This window comes from Panulirus ornatus, chromosome 68 (assembly GCF_036320965.1).
Source record: "Panulirus ornatus isolate Po-2019 chromosome 68, ASM3632096v1, whole genome shotgun sequence".
NCBI lineage: Eukaryota > Metazoa > Arthropoda > Malacostraca > Decapoda > Palinuridae > Panulirus > Panulirus ornatus.
Window position 1 is genome coordinate 5,833,210 of NC_092291.1, and position 22,077 is coordinate 5,855,286.

A 22,077-nucleotide genomic window follows, 5' to 3' on the forward strand; every position below is an offset into this window, starting at 1 on the left:
GTATATTGCCAGGTGCGGCAAGACTAATACCGGGCTATAGTCAGTCGAGGCAACAATAGGCAGGAATATAGCCAGCTGACGCAACACTAGCCTCGGCTATAGCCAGCTCAGGCAACACTAGCTTAGGCTATAGCCAGCTGACGCAACACTAGCCTGGGATATAGCCAGCTGAGGCAACGCTTGGCGGGAATAGAGCCAGCTGAGGCAACACTAGGCGGGGATATAGCTAGCTGAGGCAACAAGTTACCTAATTATACCGTGAGTGTTCAGGGTGTGGCTTTGGTGGGGTGTAGCCAGAGGGTGTGGCTTTGGTGGGGTGTAGCCAGAGGGTGTGGCTTTGGTGGGGTGTAGCCAGAGGGTGTGGCTATGGTGGGGTGTAGCCAGAGGGTGTGGCTATGGTGGGGTGTAGCCAGAGGGTGTGGCTATGGTGGGGTGTAGCCAGAGGGTGTGGCTATGGTGGGGTGTAGCCAGAGGGTGTGGCTATGGTGGAATGTAGCCAGAGGGTGTGGCTGTGGTGTGGTGTACCCAGAGGGTTTGGCTATGGTGGGGTGTACCTATAGGGTGTGGTTGTGGTGGGGTGTAGCCAGAGGGTGTGGTTGTGGTAGGGTGTAGCCAGAGGGCGTGGCTATGGTGGGGTGTAGCCATGGGGTGTGGTTGTGGTGCGTGTAACCCAGGGATGCGTCTGTGGTGGGGATGTAGACATTGAAATTAGCCATGGGGTGTGGTTGAGGTGGGGTATAATCAGGGGATGTGGTTGAGGTGGAGTATATTCAGGCAGTGTGCTTGAGGTGGGGTATGATCAGGGGGTGTGGTTGAGGTGGGGTATGACCAGGGGGTGTGGTTGAGGTGGGGTATAACCAGGGGGTGTGTTGAGGTGGGGTATAATCAGGGGGTTTGGTTGAGGTGGGTTGTAGCCATAAAGTGTCGTTGTAGTGGGTGTAGCCATAGAGTATCGTTGTGGTGGGTGTAGCTATAGAGTGTCGTTGTGTTGGGGGTGTAGCTACAGAGTGTTGTTGTGGTTGGGTGTAGCCATAGTGTCGTTGTGGTAGGGTGTAACCATAGTGTCGTTTTCGTGGGGTGTAGCCATAGTGTCGTTTTCGTGGAGTGTAGCCAGTGTCGTTGTGGTGGGGTGTAGCCATAGTGCCGTTGTGGTGGGGTTTAGCCATAGAGTGTCGCTGTGGTGGGATGTAGCCAAGAGTGTAGCTGTGGTGGATATAGCCACTGGGTGTAGATGTGGTGAGTGTAGTCAGGTATTGTGGCTGTGATGGAGTGTAGATAGGGGGTGTAACTGCGGTAAGTGTACCCAGGGGATATGGCTGTGGTAGAATGTGGCCACTTGAAGTGGTTGTGAAGAGGTGTAGCCAGTGGATGTGGTTATGAATGGATATAGCCAAGGGATATAATTCTGGTAGGGTGTAGCCAGTGGGTGTGGCTGAGGGTACGGATGTTGTTGGGAGTAACCATAGGGTGTGGCTATGGTGAGTATAGCTAGGGGATGTACCTGTGGTGGGTGTAAACAGGTGTGGGTATGTTGGGTGTAACCAGGAACTGTGGTTGGGGTGAAGGGTAGCCAGGGGGTATGGCGTGGCGTGGCCGCGGTAGAATGTAGCCAGGGAGTGTGGTTGTGCAGGAGTGTAGTCAAGGGTTGTGGCTGTGGTGGGTGAAGCCAGAGGGTGTAGTTGTGTTGAGGTGTAGCCAGTGGATGTGGCTGTGGTAGCCAAAGGATGTGTTATGGTGGGATGTTGCCAGGGGACGTATTTGTGGTGGGGTGTAGTCAGTGTGTGTATGTGTGTAGAGTAAGTTAGCCTGGGGTGGGGACAGCAAGTGTGGAGACCTGAAACTCTCTCAGTTACGGATCAAAACACAACCTTATGGCCTGACATAATGTAAGCTGTGGCTCTAGAACTGTTGTTATACAAAAGGTTGATCGAGCCTTGGTTTAGGAAGGACACGTCTTTTTTTTTCTTTTGGAAAATTTTTGAATAAACTAAATTGTCTGAGGACTTCCTATCAACTAGAGAAAAAACAAAAGGTAGTCCTATTTACACACAATCTCTCTCTCTCTCTCTCTCTCTCTCTCTCTCTCTCTCTCTCTCTCTCTCTCTCTCTCTCTCTCTCTCTCTCTCCCATCTATTTGGATTTCATAAGATCATGCGCTGTAGAGAGCACTTTAAAGAAGGGATCAGTTAATCTATAATGATACAATAGAAACAAGTCATATGGCAGGAACAGGTGTTTGACCAGGTGGAAATACAGTAGTTGATACACGTAACAAATATGTTACAAGACTGACCATGACAATATCATTAATATAATGTCTCACTCTACACAAGTCGTCACAATGTAGTAGGTAATGATATGCAGAAAGTCCAATCATCCAGCTAGGCTTTACGCTGTTCCACCTCCACCAGAGTGGTCATTCAAGTACAAGGGTGGCCTAATGCAGGGGCTGTGTCCCCTCACCTCTGATTGTCCTGCCGCTGGACGCTAGTGGTCAGTTTCGGCCTTACGCCAAGCAGACTGTAGCAGACAGTATGCGAGTTACTATGCAGATGATGCCTGCAGCGTTTCTCTCTTGGCTACATTGTCATCAGTGTCCTCTGGAGGTACGTGGCTTGGAACCTTAATGAGAATGAAGCACATTTCCTCCAACTGAAGGTTGCACAATAGTAAGATAATCTTTGCTGTTCCAGATTGACGGAGTCAATCTGGAACTGGGACGTTTCACTTTCAATAATAACTTTCAAGTCTGTGAATTATCATATTATGATTATGAGTTTTATCACTTATCATATTATGATTATGAGTTCTATCACTTATCATATTATGATTATGAGTTCTATCAATTATCATATTATGATTATAAGCTTTATCAAGTTCAAGGTATATATGTATACATTGATGGTTGATGATCTAGTCCTGGGGATGATAACATGATCCGCTGCTCAGTGAAAATTGAAACCATCAGGAGTGAAAAACGTGTGCAGGGGATGACAGGTGAGTGGCAGGTAACGTAACTGAAATGGAATCTGAAAAAAAAAAAATGACTTGTGATCAGTAGGGATTGTCAAAGTCGATGTAAACTTCCAGTGAGGTGAGAGCTGAACATCTCTACCATGCACACGTCATTATGATGCGGCACTTGTGTCCAGCTGGCAAGAAATGATTCAGTTTGTTTCCGGAGAGCGTAACCCTGACGTACGTATGTATCTTGATTAAGTTTCTAGAGCACAAGTGCTGCAGATGTGAGAGCTTGAATCCTCATCAACTGGGCTGCTGATATGTTTCTAAGTGCAAATTATGTTTGATTCCTTTCGGAGGCTCCTGTAATGCACTTCACTGCATTGTTTTCTTTGAAATATGAACCTCCATTTTGGATTTATATATCGCTATTAGTTCCGGTTGGAAAAGTCAATACCAGCTCTTACAATGTAAGTGTAGGAATTCCTGAAAAAACGATGATTGCCCTTGGTCATAATGCCCGACGTGGCCTTCATCAGACTACCTGCTGCTACTGCTGCTGTTTCATTCTAGACTTCAATTCTGCACTCGAAGATGCGTTACTGCATCCTAATTACCATACAAGAGTGCCTTTAACATCACAACAGAAGGCTTTAGTTTAAGTCGTACCTTCTCGATTTTCTGAAGAGCATGAACCATACGGCTGACAAGCACTAGGTCATTCTCATAACAGAGGAGATTCATATAACCGCAATTTTCCGGAGGATCTGACCTTTAATGTCTTAACCCAGGAAAGAGTTAAGACATGAATATAGAGTCTCTTATCAAAATGCCTTCTCCGATTTGAAAAAAAGCAAGAATGTTAGTATTAGGTTGTCTGAGGATATAAGCAAGACAGTTAGCTGTACCTGATCCTTTGGCAATTTTCCAATGTAATCGAGCAAGTTTCATGCGCTCCATCATCTTAACGGTTCAGAACAATAGCGTGAGCGAACTAAACTTGACCACCTCATCTGAACTAGGGAGGGACACACATAGCGTCCACACTTTGCCGAAATGTGACAGTTTGGTTTTAGTGAAAGATTTACTGATTAGGTTAATGCAAGTTGTTCCCCTGTGCATGGAATACATCACCATGTCTTTGCCAGAAGCAGTGTCAGAACTCCTGTTCTCCGTAGCAGTAAACTCACCAGAACAAACTGGTGATCCGGATCATTGAGAGAACAGTAGCCTTACAAGTACTTCTTGTTTGTGTGGAAATGTTATTCTTTCAAAGTCTCGGACATGGCACAGACACTTCATGCCCAGTTATGGCCCTATCGGGTGAAGCGAAAATAGGGTAAGAAAAATTGAAAAAATAACCTGAATCGCAAAGGTAGAAATATAGAAAGACGAGAAAAAGAAATTTCCAAAGCTCAGCGGTTCGAGGGAAGAAGGAGCGATCACAACGACCTATCCTCATGTGGTTGATCTCCACACAGAAACTTTGCGAAGCAGCAGGAAGACGCGAGTCACAGGCTTAGATCTCGATAGCAGAGACATTAGTGAGAGTAGTGGCCATGCAGAACAGGGAGAGGGAAGCAGCATCGCTGTGGCTAGAGAGATAGCTGGAGGGAGTTGATGTTTTGAGAATCATTGAGGTGGAAGGCTTTTCATGTCACTCTTGCCAGTTGATAGATAGGTGAAAAAAAAATCGCCCCAAATATGTAAGCAGTTCTCCATACTGGGGAAAACAGGAAGCCAGTAGATATGAAATATCTTTTAATGATAATAATAATAACGGCACTTATAGAACACCCTTGCTTTGGGAAGCAGATTTTGTAATGTTGATTGTATGTAGTGTCCAGGAGAGAGTGGAGGATATGATTATACCAATAGCAAGGGTTATTGTGATGTTTTGATAATAAACAGAGGATAAATAGTAAATTTGAAAAGAACTGTAGGTAGAAATTGAGTGTAAGCACTGCTGAATTTAAGCACGTTACTGCATCCTCATTCTGCGAAATTACTCAAGTTCGAATTAAAGGTGATGTGGTTAGGGATCAGCAAATAGTGCAGTGAGGAGGGGAAGGGAACTAAGATGAAGTAAGTAGAGTGGAGTCACCTGCGTAAGAGTGAACACAGTTAGATGAAGAGAAAAGATTATCGACAGAGAGAAGAGAGTAGGTGATAAGACAGAACCCTGAAGGACACCAGTGTTAATAGAAAAAGAAGGGTATTCTTTCCATCAACGACCACTGAAAGGATGCTATGCATCAAAGAGGAGAGAGAGAAGCAGAAAAACAAAGAAAGGAAGTTTGGAAATCCAAGAATTACATTACGCTCTAAAAATGCTTTGGAGATGTTAAGGGCGACGCCAAAAGTCACCAAAATCTTTGAGATAGGACAACCAGAGATCAGTGGCATCGGAGATATCACCAATAGACCTTGCACCGCTGAAGTCATCTTGGTGATCAGAAAGAAGGAAATAGGAATGTAAGTAATTATAAAAGTGAGAGCTAAGGAGGGTTTCGAAGACTTTGGGGACATTGTAAGTGAAAGGAATGGGGAGATAATTGGAGGACTTAGAGCGGTCTCCATTTTTAGGGATGGGCTGCACCGAGGCACACTAGCAGTAAGAAGCGGGCGAGCAAGAATCAGAGGCAACTCAAAGGCACACTACCATGGGACTCGAAAAGGTATGTCATCTGGGCCACATACTTGCCCACTTGACGGCTGGAACATACTGGGAAGATCCTGCTCGAGGAAAACATGTGACATGTGACAAGTAAATGTTTCGCACCACTAGAGTAATTCTGACACTTGATATCTCTTTCATTTATGAACCATGTTCTTGAGTTCCCTAAGTTGATTACAAAAATCATTTTGTGAGGGAACCTTACAGTAGCCTCCTTGTCCAGGTGCCCCGGCAGTAGCCGACCAGGCCACTGTTCTAACACTGGCTGAGGAAATGATCAGGTAGCTGACACACAGCTTCCGCTGTATCACAACCAACAATGCAGAATATAAAGTCGTATACAACATAAATGCCCAGCATTACAACGATGTACAAATCACAGAATTCTGAAGTTATCATTACACGAACATGGCTATAGTATTTTATATTTTTCATTTCCTCTTCATTTTTTTTTTTTTTTTTTTTTTTTTATACTTTGTCGCTGTCTCCCGCGTTTGCGAGGTAGCGCGAGGAAACAGACGAAAGAAATGGCCCAACCCCCATACACACGTACATACACACGTCCACACACGCAAATATACATACCTACACAGCTTTCCATGGTTTACCCCAGACGCTTCACATGCCTTGATTCAATCCACTGACAGCACGTCAACCCCTGTATACCACATCGCTCCAATTCACTCTATTCCTTGCCCTCCTTTCACCCTCCTGCATGTTCAGGCCCCGATCACACAAAATCTTTTTCACTCCATCTTTCCACCTCCAATTTGGTCTCCCTCTTCTCCTCGTTCCCTCCACCTCCGACACATATATCCTCTTGGTCAATCTTTCCTCACTCATTCTCTCCATGTGCCCAAACCATTTCAAAACACCCTCTTCTGCTCTCTCAACCACGCTCTTTTTATTTCCACACATCTCTCTTACCCTTACGTTACTTACTCGATCAAACCACCTCACACCACACACTGTCCTCAAACATCTCATTTCCAGCACATCCATCCTCCTGCGCACAACTCTATCCATAGCCCACGCCTCGCAACCATACAACATTGTTGGAACCACTATTCCTTCAAACATACCCATTTTTGCTTTCCGAGATAATGTTCTCGACTTCCACACATTTTTCAAGGCTCCCAAAATTTTCGCCCCCTCCCCCACCCTATGATCCACTTCCGCTTCCATGGTTCCATCCGCTGACAGATCCACTCCCAGATATCTAAAACACTTCACTTCCTCCAGTTTTTCTCCATTCAAACTCACCTCCCAATTGACTTGACCCTCAACCCTACTGTACCTAATAACCTTGCTCTTATTCACATTTACTCTTAACTTTCTTCTTCCACACACTTTACCAAACTCAGTCACCAGCTTCTGCAGTTTCTCACATGAATCAGCCACCAGCGCTGTATCATCAGCGAACAACAACTGACTCACTTCCCAAGCTCTCTCATCCCCAACAGACTTCATACTTGCCCCTCTTTCCAGGACTCTTGCATTTACCTCCCTAACAACCCCATCCATAAACAAATTAAACAACCATGGAGACATCACACACCCCTGCCGCAAACCTACATTCACTGAGAACCAATCACTTTCCTCTCTTCCTACACGTACACATGCCTTACATCCTCGATAAAAACTTTTCACTTTTTATTTCCTCTTCATATTTACAGGTAAAGCCTGACGTCTGTCCGTAGATCGCTTCCCCTCAGCAGTATGAGCAACATGACCGGGTCACTCACTATCTTAACAAACTTTAATTAATGCCACACAATACTTTAATCACGGCCTTTACTTACCCCCGGCTGCACCGTAAGTTGTGTTTACTATAACGCAGTGGAGGTCCCTAGCACTAGCGACCTGACGACGTTGAGAACAATATCTCCCGCTGTCTCGTCTTGGGCTAAGGAAAAATGATCACTACGTTCCGACAATGAGCTGCACTCTAGGAGGCCGCTGTGCAACAATCACAAGTTATGACGATGTAAACGATCTTTTCCTCCCAAGATAAAGAGTAAAACTTATCAAAGAGTTGTAAGTGGCTGTCGGGAAGATCCTCACTAGGGCATTAGACGCACCTAATGGCGCTATCGTTGTCCCCGGCCCGCCTAGGGCCATGGTTACCTCAGGCAAACTCGAACCCTAAACCAGGTTGGACCCCCAAACCAGGCTGGTGGTGAGCAGGATAGGGTGGGTGAGAGGCTGGTGGGGTGCAGGATAGGGTGGGTGAGAGGCTGATGGGATGGAGGATAGGGTGTATGAGAGGTTGGTGGGGTGTAGGATAGGGTGGTTGAGAGGTTGATGGGATGTAGGATATGGTGGGCGAGAGACTATTAGGGTGTAGGATAGGGTTGGTGAGAGGCTGGTGGGGTGTAGGATAGGGTGGGTGAGCGGAGGGACGCGGGAAGAGTTATCGTCATCTTGGAAAGTTGTATCAATTTGGATGATTTATGAGGGGGTCATGAGACAGTCCGGGAGAGCCTAGTCTCATAAAGTGAGCGCCGGTGAGGCTCACTCATTTTTGCCTCTCACGCTGTAGGCTCAGAAATCTGTAAGTTCACTGTTGGATAGACTCATTGCTTTGTAGCGGTACAGCTGCATAGGCTTATAGTTGTTTGGACTTATAACTATATGGGATCACTGTTGTATAGACGTACAGATATATAGGTTCACTGTTGTGTATGGACCTACTGCTGTATAGGCTCACTGTTTTGTATGGACCTACTGCGTATAGGCTCACTGTTGTATAGAAATACAGCTATATGCTTTCTGTTATATAGATGAGCATCCATAGTGGCTGATTGTTGTATAGACGTGCAGGTTTATATCATCATTGTTGTATGGACGTTCAGCTATATAGGTTCATTGTTGTATAGACATTCAGCTATATAGGTTCATTCTTGTATAGACATACAGCTATATAAGTTCATTCTTGTATAGGCATACAGCTATATAGGTTCATTGTTGTATAGATATACAGCTATATAGGTTCATTGTGTATAGACATACAGCTATATAGGTTCATTCTTGTATAGACATACAGCTATATAAGTTCATTCTTGTATAGACATACAGCTATATAGGTTCATTCTTGTATAGACATACAGCTATATAGGTTCATTCTTGTATAGACATACAGCTATATAGGTTCATTCTTGTATAGATATACAGCTATATAGGTTCATTCTTGTATAGACATACAGCTATATAGGTTCATTCTTGTATAGACATACAGCTATATAGGTTCATTGTTGTATAGACATACAGCTATATAGGTTCATTCTTGTATAGACGTATAGCTATATAGGTTCATTGTTGTATAGACGTACAGCAACATCGGTTCATTGTTGCATAGACGTACAGCTGTAAAGGTTTATTTTCATATAGACGTACAGCTATATAGACTATATAGGAGGGCAGCCTGACCAGACCTCATGAGGGAGATAGTCTGTAAGAAAAGTAGAGGAGTGTGGGAGGATGGTGGGGGGTGGGAGGCAGGATGTTGTGGGGGAGGAGGTTGTGAGGAAGGGGGGTTCACATTCACAATGGCAGTCAGGAAAGAAAAGTCAGCGCAAGAACTTGAAGTGGATGCGACCCCTCGTGCCAGGACTTGCTGGAGCTTCCTGGTCGATGACTTATAGGGACGAGAGGCAGCGGGACGCCGCACCGGTAGATGGACAGATAAACAGGCAGGAAGGCAGAAAAAAACACTCACACACACTATCTCTCTCTCTCTCTCTCTCTCTCTCTCTCTCTCTCTCTCTCTCTCTCTCTCTCTCTCTCTCTCTCTCTCTCTCTCTCTCTCTCTCTCTCAGTGTTGGAAAGGTGAGTAATTGTGTGGAGAATCATGAGACCCAGCTGGTTAGGTTAGGAAACTAAAGAGAGGAACAACGCAGGACTTGGTGTGCTGCAGCCAAGACACATCATGTATTACCTGTGCTCCATATGTACGGCTACTAAAACATTAAACCTTGGAGGCAATACTCTAAGACTAAGCCTTGGGGGTACAGTCTCTAGCACCTAAACCTTGGAGGCTCGAGCCACTATTACCTAATCCTGGCATGTAGCGCCCACAATTCCTGAACTTGTGACTGACTGAGTCATTGTGTACATGTAATGATTACTCATTTGTTCTGACCGAGAAGGTAGTTCTACACACGTGAGGTCCATCTCTGTACTACAATATAACTTCTTAAACTTCTGTATAATGTCCATAATCAGTTCCTTGTAATCCAGTTAATCATATTTTTCCATTACTCTTATACTATACAAAGACTTATTTAGATAATCTCTATCAAGTTTCTTGCGTAATTTCATGTTGTGGCCACTTCTGTGTCTACTCCATTAATCTGGTGTAAGAACTTAATGGTTGTAATCAAGCCACCCCTCATTCTTTATTTTAGGACGGGCAAATTTAAGGCCTCTATCCTTTCCCTGTAAGTCTGCTTTCATAATTTCGGTATTCCATTTATTGTCCTCCTCGAACCTCCTTCATTAGTTCTTTATTCTTCTTGTAAGTGCAATGATCAATTTTTTTGAGAAGCATATTCTAGTTTTGGCCTAATATGTAAATGTGTGTGTGTGTGTGTGTGTGTGTGTGTGTGTGTGTGTGTGTGTGTGTGTGTGTGTGTTCGTGTGTGTGTGATAGACTCAACTGTGGTGACAACGTCCCCCTTTCAATTTTCAGGTATCGGCTACGCCATCTGTATCATCGACCTGTACATGGCCATGTACTACAACACCATCCTGGCGTGGAGTGTCTACTACCTGGTGGCCTCCTTCGGGAATGAGCTGCCGTGGACGTCATGTGACCATCCCTGGAACACTCCTAACTGCACCCTCACCACTGACTATAACAACGCCTCCGACAAGACCCTCACCGTCTCCCCAGCCAAGGAGTTTTTCAGGTAGGTGGGTGCGCCTCATTGTGGGTGGTGGCGTTAGTGGATATTGTCAATAGCGTTAGTGGGTGTTACTGATGATGTCTGTTGTTGGTGTCAGTGGCAATAGTGATTTCTTCTTAGGGGTGTGTGTGGTTGACGTAGGTGGTATAAGTGGTTGCTGTAGGTGGTGTAAGTGGGTGCCGTGGATGGTGTAAGTGGGCAGTGTAGGTATTGTCTGTAGGTGCTGTAAGTGATGTGAGTGCTGTGGATGGTGTTAGTAGGTAATGTAGGTAGTGTAGTGTAAGTAGGTCCTGTAACAGATGTAAGTGGGTACTATGGATAAAGTTAGTGGGTAATGTAGGTAGTGTAGTGTAAGTAGGTGATGTAAGTAATGTAAGTGGGTACTATGGATGATGTTAGTGGGTAATGTAGGTAGTGTAGTGTAAGTAGGTGATGTAAGTAATGTAAGTGGGTACTATGGATGATGTTAGTGGGTAATGTAGGTAGTGTAGTGTAAGTAGGTGATGTAAGTGATTAATTTGTTGCTGTGGATGGCGTTAGTTGGTAATGTAGGTGGTTTAAGTGGGTGCTGTTGGTGTGTAAGTGGGTAATATGGATGGTGAAAGTGGGTGCTGTAAGTGGGTTTTGTGACCATGTTAGTGGGTAATGTGGGTGGTGTAAATGGGTTTCGTGACGGTGTAAGTGGGTAATGTAGGTGGTGGTTTAAGCGGGTTATGTGGGTGATGTATATGAGTGGATGCAGCAGCAACTTGCAGGACAGATATAAAGGTACGACGGATGGATCTAGTTTATGTAGATAGATAGATTAAATAATCTTGATATGTTTGGATCAAATCGTCACATAATGTAAGATTTCCTGTTTTTCCTTTCTTTCCACATTGTATTATTCTGCTGTTGTAATAGAAATATTTACGTATATTATGCAACAAAAATATGTTAGATGCCTTAATTAGGATATCGTTAATTAATAAAGACTCGGTGATAATGACGTGAATACCAGGATTACATGAAAACTCTACCAGCTGATCGTATTTTGTTGACTCAACTGTTAAGTTAAAAACGGAAGAGCATTGATAAGCACACGACCAGGTCTGTCGGGTGGCAGTCGTGGGTCCGCAGCTCAGCTGCGACCACCGGTAATTGGGGTTGGTCAAGTTGTGAGTTTTACATCACTGGGACAGGTCAAGCACCATTACCGCAACTGCTAACTCTCCCACCAGGAAATCTCTCCTCACTTGCATCTCTTCATTCCGGTTACATTGCAACGATGTCAAGTTAGTCATACGTTTATTTTCATATACTCGCATTAGGAACTTATGAAGAAAAAAGTGCAAAGCGTATTCTATAATACATGAATATAAATTGATATCATACAGAATTATTGATATCATACAGAACCATTAATATCATACTTAACCATCAATATTTTACAGAATCTTTAATATCATACTGGATCATTGATATCATACTGGATCATTAGTATAATACAGAATCATTAATATCATATTGGATCATTAATATCATACAGAATCATTAATATCATACTGGATCATTAATATAATACAGAAACATTAATATCATACTGGATCATTAATATAACACAGAATCATTAATATCATACTGGATCATTAATATCACACTGGATCATTAATATCATACTGGATCATTCATATTATACAGAATCGTTAATATCATACAGAACCATTGATATCATACAGAATCATTAACATCATAGTGAATTATTGATATTATACAAAACCATCGATATCATACAGAACCATGAATATCATACAGAATCATTGATATCATACAGAAACATTAATATTTTACAGAATCATCAATATCATACTGAATCATTAATATTATACAGAATCATCAATATCATACAGAATCATTGATATCATACTCAATCATTGATATTACACAGAATCATTAATATCATACAGAATCATTGATATTATACAGATTCATTAATATCATACAGAATCATCAATATCATCCAGACTTATTGATATTATACAGAATCATTAATATCATACAGAATCATCAATATCATACAGAACAATAAGATCATATACAATCAATAATATCATACAGAATAATTGAAATCATGAAGCCATGCTCTCCTCTATAACCTACCATGTTCTCCTCCATAACCTCCCATGTTCTCCTCCATAACCTCCCATGTTCTCCTCTATAACCTATCATGTTCTCCTCCATAACCTATCATGTTCTCCTCCATAACCTATCATGTTCTCCTCCATAACCTACCATGTTCTCCTCTATAACCCACCATGTTCTCCATAACCTACCATGTTCTCCTCCATAACCTATCATGTTCTCCTCCATAACCTACCATGTTCTCCTCCATAACCTATCATGTTCTCCTCCATAAACTACCATGGTCTCCTGCATAAACTACCATGTTCTCCTCCATAACCTACCATGTTCTCTGACATGACCCATCAAGTTCTTCATGACCGATCATGTTTGCGTCACATTCAGGCAAATTATACAACTTTATGACCAGTTATTTGTGTTGTGACTTCATTTCTTCTCTGTTATCCACGAGCGGGAATCTTGAGAAAAAATTTCTTTTATTTTTTTGGAAATATTTGCGTCTTATCATTCCCTCTCCCTCCCCTCCCCCTCCCCCTCCTCCTCACTACTTCCATCAAAAGCCACCCTTAAATGTGCAAGAAACATCTCAAGAAATAGATAGATAGATTCTTAGACAATAGACAATGAAAGCCCTAACGTTGGAAATGTTATAACATACTGGCTTACACACTCAATAGCAATGTCAAATGGGGTGTGTTGAAAAGGTTTGGACATATGTGAGAAAAAGTTGTCAAAGAGGATATATGTGTCAGAGGTGGAGGGAACAAGAAGCGGGAGACCATATTGGATGTAGAAGGATAGACTGAAAAAGATTTTGAGGGATCGGGGACTGAACAACCATGAAGGTGAAAGGCGTGCAAGGAACAGAATGAATTGGAACAATGTGGTATGTCAGGTTCGACATGCTGTCAACGGACCAAACCAGTGCATTTGAAACTTCTGGGGAAAACACCTGGATGTGGATAGGGAGTTGTGATTTCGGTGCATTACTCATGAGAGCTAGAGACCGAGTGTGAGCGGAATGTGACAATTTTTGTGTTTTTCTGGTACTACCTCGCTGACGCAGGGGGTGATGATGTTTCCTGTGGGGCGGGGTAGCGCCGAGGATGGATGAAGGCAAGCAAGTATGAATATGTACCTGTGTATATATATATATATATATATATATATATATATATATATATATATATATATATATATATGCTCTATGGAAGGTATTAAGAATATATGGTGTGGGAGGAAAGTTGTTAGAAGCAGTGAAAAGTTTTTATCGAGGATGTAAGGCATGTGTACGTGTAGGAAGAGAGGAAAGTGATTGGTTCTCAGTGAATGTAGGTTTGCGGCAGGGGTGTGTGATGTCTCCATGGTTGTTTAATTTGTTTATGGATGGGGTTGTTAGGGAGGTAAATGCAAGAGTTTTGGAAAGAGGGGCAAGTATGAAGTCTGTTGGGGATGAGAGAGCTTGGGAAGTGAGTCAGTTGTTGTTCGCTGATGATACAGCGCTGGTGGCTGATTCATGTGAGAAACTGCAGAAGCTGGTGACTGAGTTTGGTAAAGTGTGTGGAAGAAGAAAGTTAAGAGTAAATGTGAATAAGAGCAAGGTTATTAGGTACAGTAGGGTTGAGGGTCAAGTCAATTGGGAGGTGAGTTTGAATGGAGAAAAACTGGAGGAAGTGAAGTGTTTTAGATATCTGGGAGTGGATCTGGCAGCGGATGGAACCATGGAAGCGGAAGTGGATCATAGGGTGGGGGAGGGGGCGAAAATCCTGGGGGCCTTGAAGAATGTGTGGAAGTCGAGAACATTATCTCGGAAAGCAAAAATGGGTATGTTTGAAGGAATAGTGGTTCCAACAATGTTGTATGGTTGCGAGGCGTGGGCTATGGATAGAGTTGTGCGCAGGAGGATGGATGTGCTGGAAATGAGATGTTTGAGGACAATGTGTGGTGTGAGGTGGTTTGATCGAGTGAGTAACGTAAGGGTAAGAGAGATGTGTGGAAATAAAAAGAGCGTGGTTGAGAGAGCAGAAGAGGGTGTTTTGAAGTGGTTTGGGCACATGGAAAGAATGAGTGAGGAAAGATTGACCAAGAGGATATATGTGTCGGAGGTGGAGGGAACGAGGAGAAGAGGGAGACCAAATTGGAGGTGGAAAGATGGAGTGAAAAAGATTTTGTGTGATCGGGGCCTGAACATGCAGGAGGGTGAAAGGAGGGCAAGGAATAGAGTGAATTGGAGCGATGTGGTATACCGGGGTTGACGTGCTGTCAGTGGATTGAATCAAGGCATGTGAAGCGTCTGGGGTAAACCATGGAAAGCTGTGTAGGTATGTATATTTGCGTGTGTGGATGTATGTATATACATGTGTATGGGGGGGGGGTGGGCCATTTCTTTCGTCTGTTTCCTTGCGCTACCTCGCAAACGCGGGAGACAGCGACAAAGTATAAAAAAATATATATATATATATATATATATATATATATATATATATATATATATATATATATATATATATATATATATATATATATATATCTTTATCGAGGATGTAAGGCATGTGTACGTGTAGGAAGAGAGGAAAGTGATTGGTTCTCAGTGAATGTAGGTTTGCGGCAGGGGTGTGTGATGTCTCCATGGTTGTTTAATTTGTTTATGGATGGGGTTGTTAGGGAGGTAAATGCAAGAGTTTTGGAAAGAGGGGCAAGTATGAAGTCTGTTGTGGATGAGAGAGCTTGGGAAGTGAGTCAGTTGTTGTTCGCTGATGATACAGCGCTGGTGGCTGATTCATGTGAGAAACTGCAGAAGCTGGTGACTGAGTTTGGTAAAGTGTGTGGAAGAAGAAAGTTAAGAGTAAATGTGAATAAAAGCAAGGTTATTAGGCACAGTAGGGTTGAGGGTCAAGTCAATTGGGAGGTGAGTTTGAATGGAGAAAAATTGGAGGAAGTGAAGTGTTTTAGATATCTGGGAGTGGATCTGGCAGCGGATGGAACCATGGAAGCGGAAGTGGATCATAGGGTGGGGGAGGGGGCGAAAATTCTGGGGGCCTTGAAGAATGTGTGGAAGTCGAGAACATTATCTCGGAAAGCAAAAATGGGTATGTTTGAAGGAATAGTGGTTCCAACAATGTTGTATGGTTGCGAGGCGTGGGCTATGGATAGAGTTGTGAGCATGAGGATGGATGTGCTGGAAATGAGATGTTTGAGGACAATGTGTGGTGTGAGGTGGTTTGATCGAGTGAGTAACGTAAGGGTAAGAGAGATGTGTGGAAATAAAAAGAGCGTGGTTGAGAGAGCAGAAGAGGGTGTTTTGAAGTGGTTTGGGCACATGGAGAGAATGAGTGAGGAAAGATTGACCAAGAGGATATATGTGTCGGAGGTGGAGGGAACGAGGAGAAGAGGGAGACCAAATTGGAGGTGGAAAGATGGAGTGAAAAAGACTTTGTGTGATCGGGGCCTGAACATGCAGGAGGGTGAAAGGAGGGCAAGGAATAGAGTGAATTGGAGCGATGTGGTATACCGGGGTTGACGTGCTGTCAGTGGATTGAATCAGGGCATGTGAAGCGTCTGGGGTAAACCATGGAAAGCTGTGTGGGGCCTGGATGTGGAAAGGGAGCTGTGGTTTAGGGTATTATTGCATGACAGCTAGAGACTGAGTGTGAACGAATGAGGCCTTTGTTGTCTTTTCCTAGCGCTACCCCGCACACATGAGGGGGGAGAGGGATGGTATTCCATGTGTGGCGAGGTGGTGATGGGAATGAATAAAGGCAGTGTGAATTGTGTGCATGGGTATATATGTATGTGTCTGTGTGTGTATATATATGTGTACATTGAGATGTATAAGTATGTATATTTGCGTGTGTGGACGTGTGTGTATATACATGTGTATGGGGTGGGTTGGGCCACTTCTTTCGTCTGTTTCCTTGCGCTACCTCGCAAACGCGGGAGACAGCGACAAAGCAAAATAAATATATAAAATATATATATATATATATATATATATTTATTTATATTTATTATACTTTGTCGCTGTCTCCCGCGTTTGCGAGGTAGCGCAAGGAAACAGACGAAAGAAGTGGCCCAACCCACCCCATACACATGTATATACACACACGTCCACACACGCAAATATACATACTTATACATCTCAATGTACACATATATATACACACACAGACACATACATATATACCCATGCACACAATTCACACTGCCTTTATTCATTCCCATCACCACCTCGCCACACATGGAATACCATCCCTCTCCCCCCTCATGTGTGCGGGGTAGCGCTAGGAAAAGACAACAAAGGCCTCATTCGTTCACACTCAGTCTCTAGCTGTCATGCAATAATACCCTAAACCACAGCTCCCTTTCCACATCCAGGCCCCACACAGCTTTCCATGGTTTACCCCAGACGCTTCACATGCCCTGATTCAATCCACTGACAGCACGTCAACCCCGGTATACCACATCGATCCAATTCACTCTATTCCTTGCCCTCCTTTCACCCTCCTGCATGTTCAGGCCCCGATCACACAAAATTTTTTTCACTCCATCTTTCCACCTCCAATTTGGTCTCCCTCTTCTCCTCGTTCCCTCCACCTCCGACACATATATCCTCTTGGTCAATCTTTCCTCACTCATTCTCTCCATGTGCCCAAACCATTTCAAAACACCCTCTTCTGCGCTCTCAACCACGCTCTTTTTATTTCCACACATCTCTCTTACCCTTACGTTACTTACTCGATCAAACCACCTCACACCACACATTGTCCTCAAACATCTCATTTCCAGCACATCCATCCTCCTGCGCACAACTCTATCCATAGCCCACGCCTCGCAACCATACAACATTGGTGGAACCACTATTCCTTCAAACATACCCATTTTTGCTTTCCGAGATAATGTTCTCGACTTCCACACATTCCTCAAGGCTCCCAGGATTTTCGCCCCCTCCCCCACCCTATGATCCACTTCCGCTTCCATGGTTCCATCCGCTGGCAGATCCACTCCCAGATGTCTAAAACACTTCACTTCCTCCAGTTTTTCTCCATTCAAACTTACCTCCCAATTGACTTGACCCTCAACCCTACTGTACCTAATAACCTTGCTCTTATTCACATTTACTCTTAACTTTCTTCTTTCACACACTTTACCAAACTCAGTCACCAGCTTCTGCAGTTTCTCACATGAATCAGCCACCAGCGCTGTATCATCAGCGAACAACAACTGACTCACTTCCCAAGCTCTCTCATCCCCAACAGACTTCATACTTGCCCCTCTTTCCAAGACTCTTGCATTTACCTCCCTAACAACGCCATCCATAAACAAATTAAACAACCATGGAGACATCACACACCCCTGCCGCAAACCTACATTCACTGAGAACCAATCACTTTCCTCTCTTCCTACACGTACACATGCCTTACACCCTCGATAAAAACTTTTCACTGCTTCTAACAACTTGCCTCCCACACCATATATTCTTAATACCTTCCACAGAGCATCTCTATCAACTCCATCATATGCCTTCTCCAGATCCATAAATGCTACATACAAATCCATTTGCTTCTCTAAGTATTTCTCACATACATTCTTCAAAGCAAACACCTGATCCACACATCCTCTACCACTTCTGAAACCACTCTGCTCTTCCCCAATCTGATGCTCTGTACATGCCTTCACCCTCTCAATCAATACCCTCCCATTTAATTTACCAGGAATACTCAACAAACTTATACCTCTATAATTTGAGCACTCACTCTTATCCCCTTTGCCTTTGTACAATGGCACTATGCACGCATTTCGCCAATCCTCAGGCACCTCACCATGAGTCATACATACATTAAATAACCTTACCAACCAGTCAATAATACAGTCACCCCCTTTTTTAATAAATTCCACTGCAATACCATCCAAACCTGCTGCCTTGCCGGCTTTCATCTTCCGCAAAGCTTTTACTACCTCTTCTCTGTTTACCAAATCATTTTCCCTAACCCTCTCACTTTGCACACCACCTCGACCAAAACACCCTATATCTGCCACTCTATCATCAAACACATTCAACAAACCTTCAAAATACTCACTCCATCTCCTTCTCACATCACCACTACTTGTTATCACCTCCCCATTTGCGCCCTTCACTGAAGTTCCCATTTGCTCCCTTGTCTTACGCACTTTATTTACCTCCTTGCAGAACATCTTTTTATTCTCCCTATATATATATATATATATATATATATATATATATATATATATATATATATATATATATATATATATATATATATATATAATATATATATATATATACATATATATATATATATATATATATATATATATATATATATATATATATATATATATATATATATATATATATATATATATATATATATATATATATATATATTTAAAACCCAAAGTTGCCAACTGTTGTCATTGCCGGGAGATTATTCGTATTGTTACTAAATGACGTTCCCCCTGAAGAAAGGAACTAATATAGTTAAGTGTTATGTTTTCCTATACAGAAGGTCTTCATTTAGTTACTGTTGTTTCTTCCTGCAGTAGGTCCTCGTGTACAGCATTTACTTTTTGCTATGTTTTCCCCTACAGGAGACTCATTTAGTTACCAGCTGTTGTCTTTCTCTACAGGAAAGAGGTGCTGGAGGTGGACAAGTCAGAGGGCATCGGTGACTTGGGGCCAGTAAAAGGTTCCCTCGCCCTCTGCCTCAGCTCAGTCTTCGTCCTCGTCTACTTCTCCCTTTGGAAGGGCGTCAAGTCTACGGGCAAGGTAGGCAGGGAGTCACACGAAGTCCACAGTCAAGGTTAAGGGACGGATCTTGTTAGGTATGACGGGGCAATCAAAATCTGGCAAACATGATTTTACGTAATGTGAGTTATGTTTTTCCAATGAGGAAGATTTACTTTTTGATGATGTCTGGAGTTCATTTTCAATTGTTTCAAATTGAGGACTTGAAATTTAGCTTCTAACAAAATTACGTTCCTGCACAATATTGAGCACCACCAGGGTTTATAAATCTCTCATCGAAAGGTGTCAGTGTGACGGATATCCATCAATCTGTGTTGGTCGTTTACGATGATGTTGCTTTTTATATGCCATAGTAACAATATGGACCAAAGACTTCAAGCGCAGTCGTGGATCGTAAGGATGATCCATGGTCAGGCCAACCTTCAAAAATTACTGAAAACGCTGCCGCTGTGGCCCAATTAAGAAACTCATTATAAACGGATCGGCACATTACATTCGATGGAATTAACAGTAATGTTGAATTTAAGCATGGAAGAGATTTGACATCATCCACGTGCATTTGAATATGTCTTAAGATGCGCGATTATGGATCCTCAAACTCACCTCCTTAGATTGTTACCAGAGGGATCCCTGAAGACATAAGCTGCTCAAATGATATGAAAACAATCCAGCTCATTTACCTCTCTGTCTGGTTTCACGTGATGGGACTTAGATGAATCAATAGGACCCCACATCATGGAAGCACCGGACTTCTCTGACCCGCAAAGCCATCCGAACACAGCTCTCGGTCAGCAAGATCATGTCCTCGATTTTCTGGGTTGTCAAAATAAATATCTGGAAGTCGACTATATGTTGCGACTATATGCTGCGACTATATGTTGCGAAAGACGATCGCAATAATTGTCAAGCTAACAAGAATCGAAAGTTCTACATTGCCATTCAGGAGAAACACAGCGAATGCTAACAGACAGTATGTTGCTGTTACGTGAAATAATAATGTGCTGGTCCTCACAGCCTTTATATCACAAACTGCTAGTTGTGCCTGTGGCCTCGAGCAAATTAACCATTCTCCTTACAACCCAGGTCTGGCCTCCAAGTTACTGTTGTTTCTTTTGAAACTTAAAAGATGTAATTTTGTGGATTATGACTAGTTTGCAGAGTCTACTGAAGCCTGGTCTGACCAGCAGTCGGAAGACTTCTCCAAGTCTGGCATCACCAGCTTCAAAGATAAATGCAGCCCGCATCCTGACTCTCAGGTCGGTGGTGTTTATATAGAAAAAAGTTAGTAAAGGTCTTTTTGTCTGTTTTCATATTTTAGACCTTATTCACAAAATTCTTTCACTACCTCTTGCACAATAGTTATTACTAAAAAATTGATCCGGATATTTTTTTTGCAATCCAAAAACATATCTGAGAAAAAATACACCAGTTACGTCTGCGTGGTTGGGTAGGTCAGCAGTAGAAGGCAGAACGTGACTGTAACAGATTGTGAATTTGAAAGGTACGCTAACTAGTGCAACATGGAACTAAGTGGATGGAGTGGTGCCCAAGAAGATTTTTACATATTTATCGTCACTGCAGATCAAGTTGCTCTCCTGGGAGGCTACGGTCCCTCTTTGTATAGGCTGCTGTTATAGTTGACCACTACGTTTATTTGAGGACGGCTATTTCTCTGTCAAGTGTGAGATATATTCCTCTTTCATCAGTATAATAATTGTTTATTTTACTTTAGAACAAATGGTCTTCCTTTAATGAGACAAAATACTCAAACGAGAACTTAATTTGAGTACCGTGAGTCGTAGTCTGAGAGAGAGAGAGAGAGAGAGAGAGAGAGAGAGAGAGAGAGAGAGAGAGAGAGAGAGAGAGAGAGAGAGAGAGAGTGAGAGAGGGGACTCCTGGTGGAACTATTCATGACAGGTAGAGAGGGAATCCTTGCCAAGGCTGACCCAGGTTGACATGATCGTTCGCACACAGAGGCCTGCTGTTGTCATGATTACTGTAACGCAACGCAAGTTAGATGGTACTTTACATGATCAATGACTCTACGTGTCTGGCACGGATCTACGTCGTATATGTCACAGTGTAGTAGGTGGGTGGCGTAGGTCTACAGCAAATAGTGGTCTGTCAGCCCAGATCGAGTTCGGTAATGGCCTCCTCCGCCTCCCTGTATGGTCAACCACTTGTCGTCAGCTACCGTGTACACCGCGAGACTGAGACTGGTCACTTTCTGATGCTCACACAAAAGACCTTCCTGACACCATCCTGGCCCCGCCTCTGGCCATCCTGACCCATCCCCTGACGATCCTTGCCTTAACCCTGACCGGATATCCTGGTCCCACCGCTGACCATCCTGATCCCACTTCTGACCACCTCTTTGCTCTATCTCTGGCCATTCTAGCCCCACCTTTGAATATTCTGGCATTGTTTCTGGCCGCTTGCTTTACTTCTGGCCATCCTGGTTCCCACCTCTGATTATCATAGCCCTACCTCTGGGCATCCTGGTCCATCTTGGCCCAGTCTCTGGCACTTGCATCCGGCCATCTTGTCTCCAACTTTGGCCGTCTTGGGAGAAGAATGGAAATGTGTCCGGTGCATTGGTGACAAGTGAAACCTGGGGAGGTCTGGGGGAGTTTGGAATAACAGCT

At 43.3% G+C, this 22,077-nt stretch overlaps 1 protein-coding gene across 1 annotated transcript in view; it reads left to right on the forward strand.

Moving 5' to 3' along the window:
- Positions 1 to 22,077, forward strand: part of SerT (Serotonin transporter) — a 159,877-nt gene that overhangs the window by 96,808 nt on the left and 40,992 nt on the right. The window contains exons 5-6 of the mRNA XM_071659891.1: positions 10,329 to 10,548; positions 19,315 to 19,453. Of these exons, the coding sequence (XP_071515992.1) occupies positions 10,329 to 10,548; positions 19,315 to 19,453 (359 nt within the window). The remainder of the gene's footprint in view (positions 1 to 10,328; positions 10,549 to 19,314; positions 19,454 to 22,077) is intronic.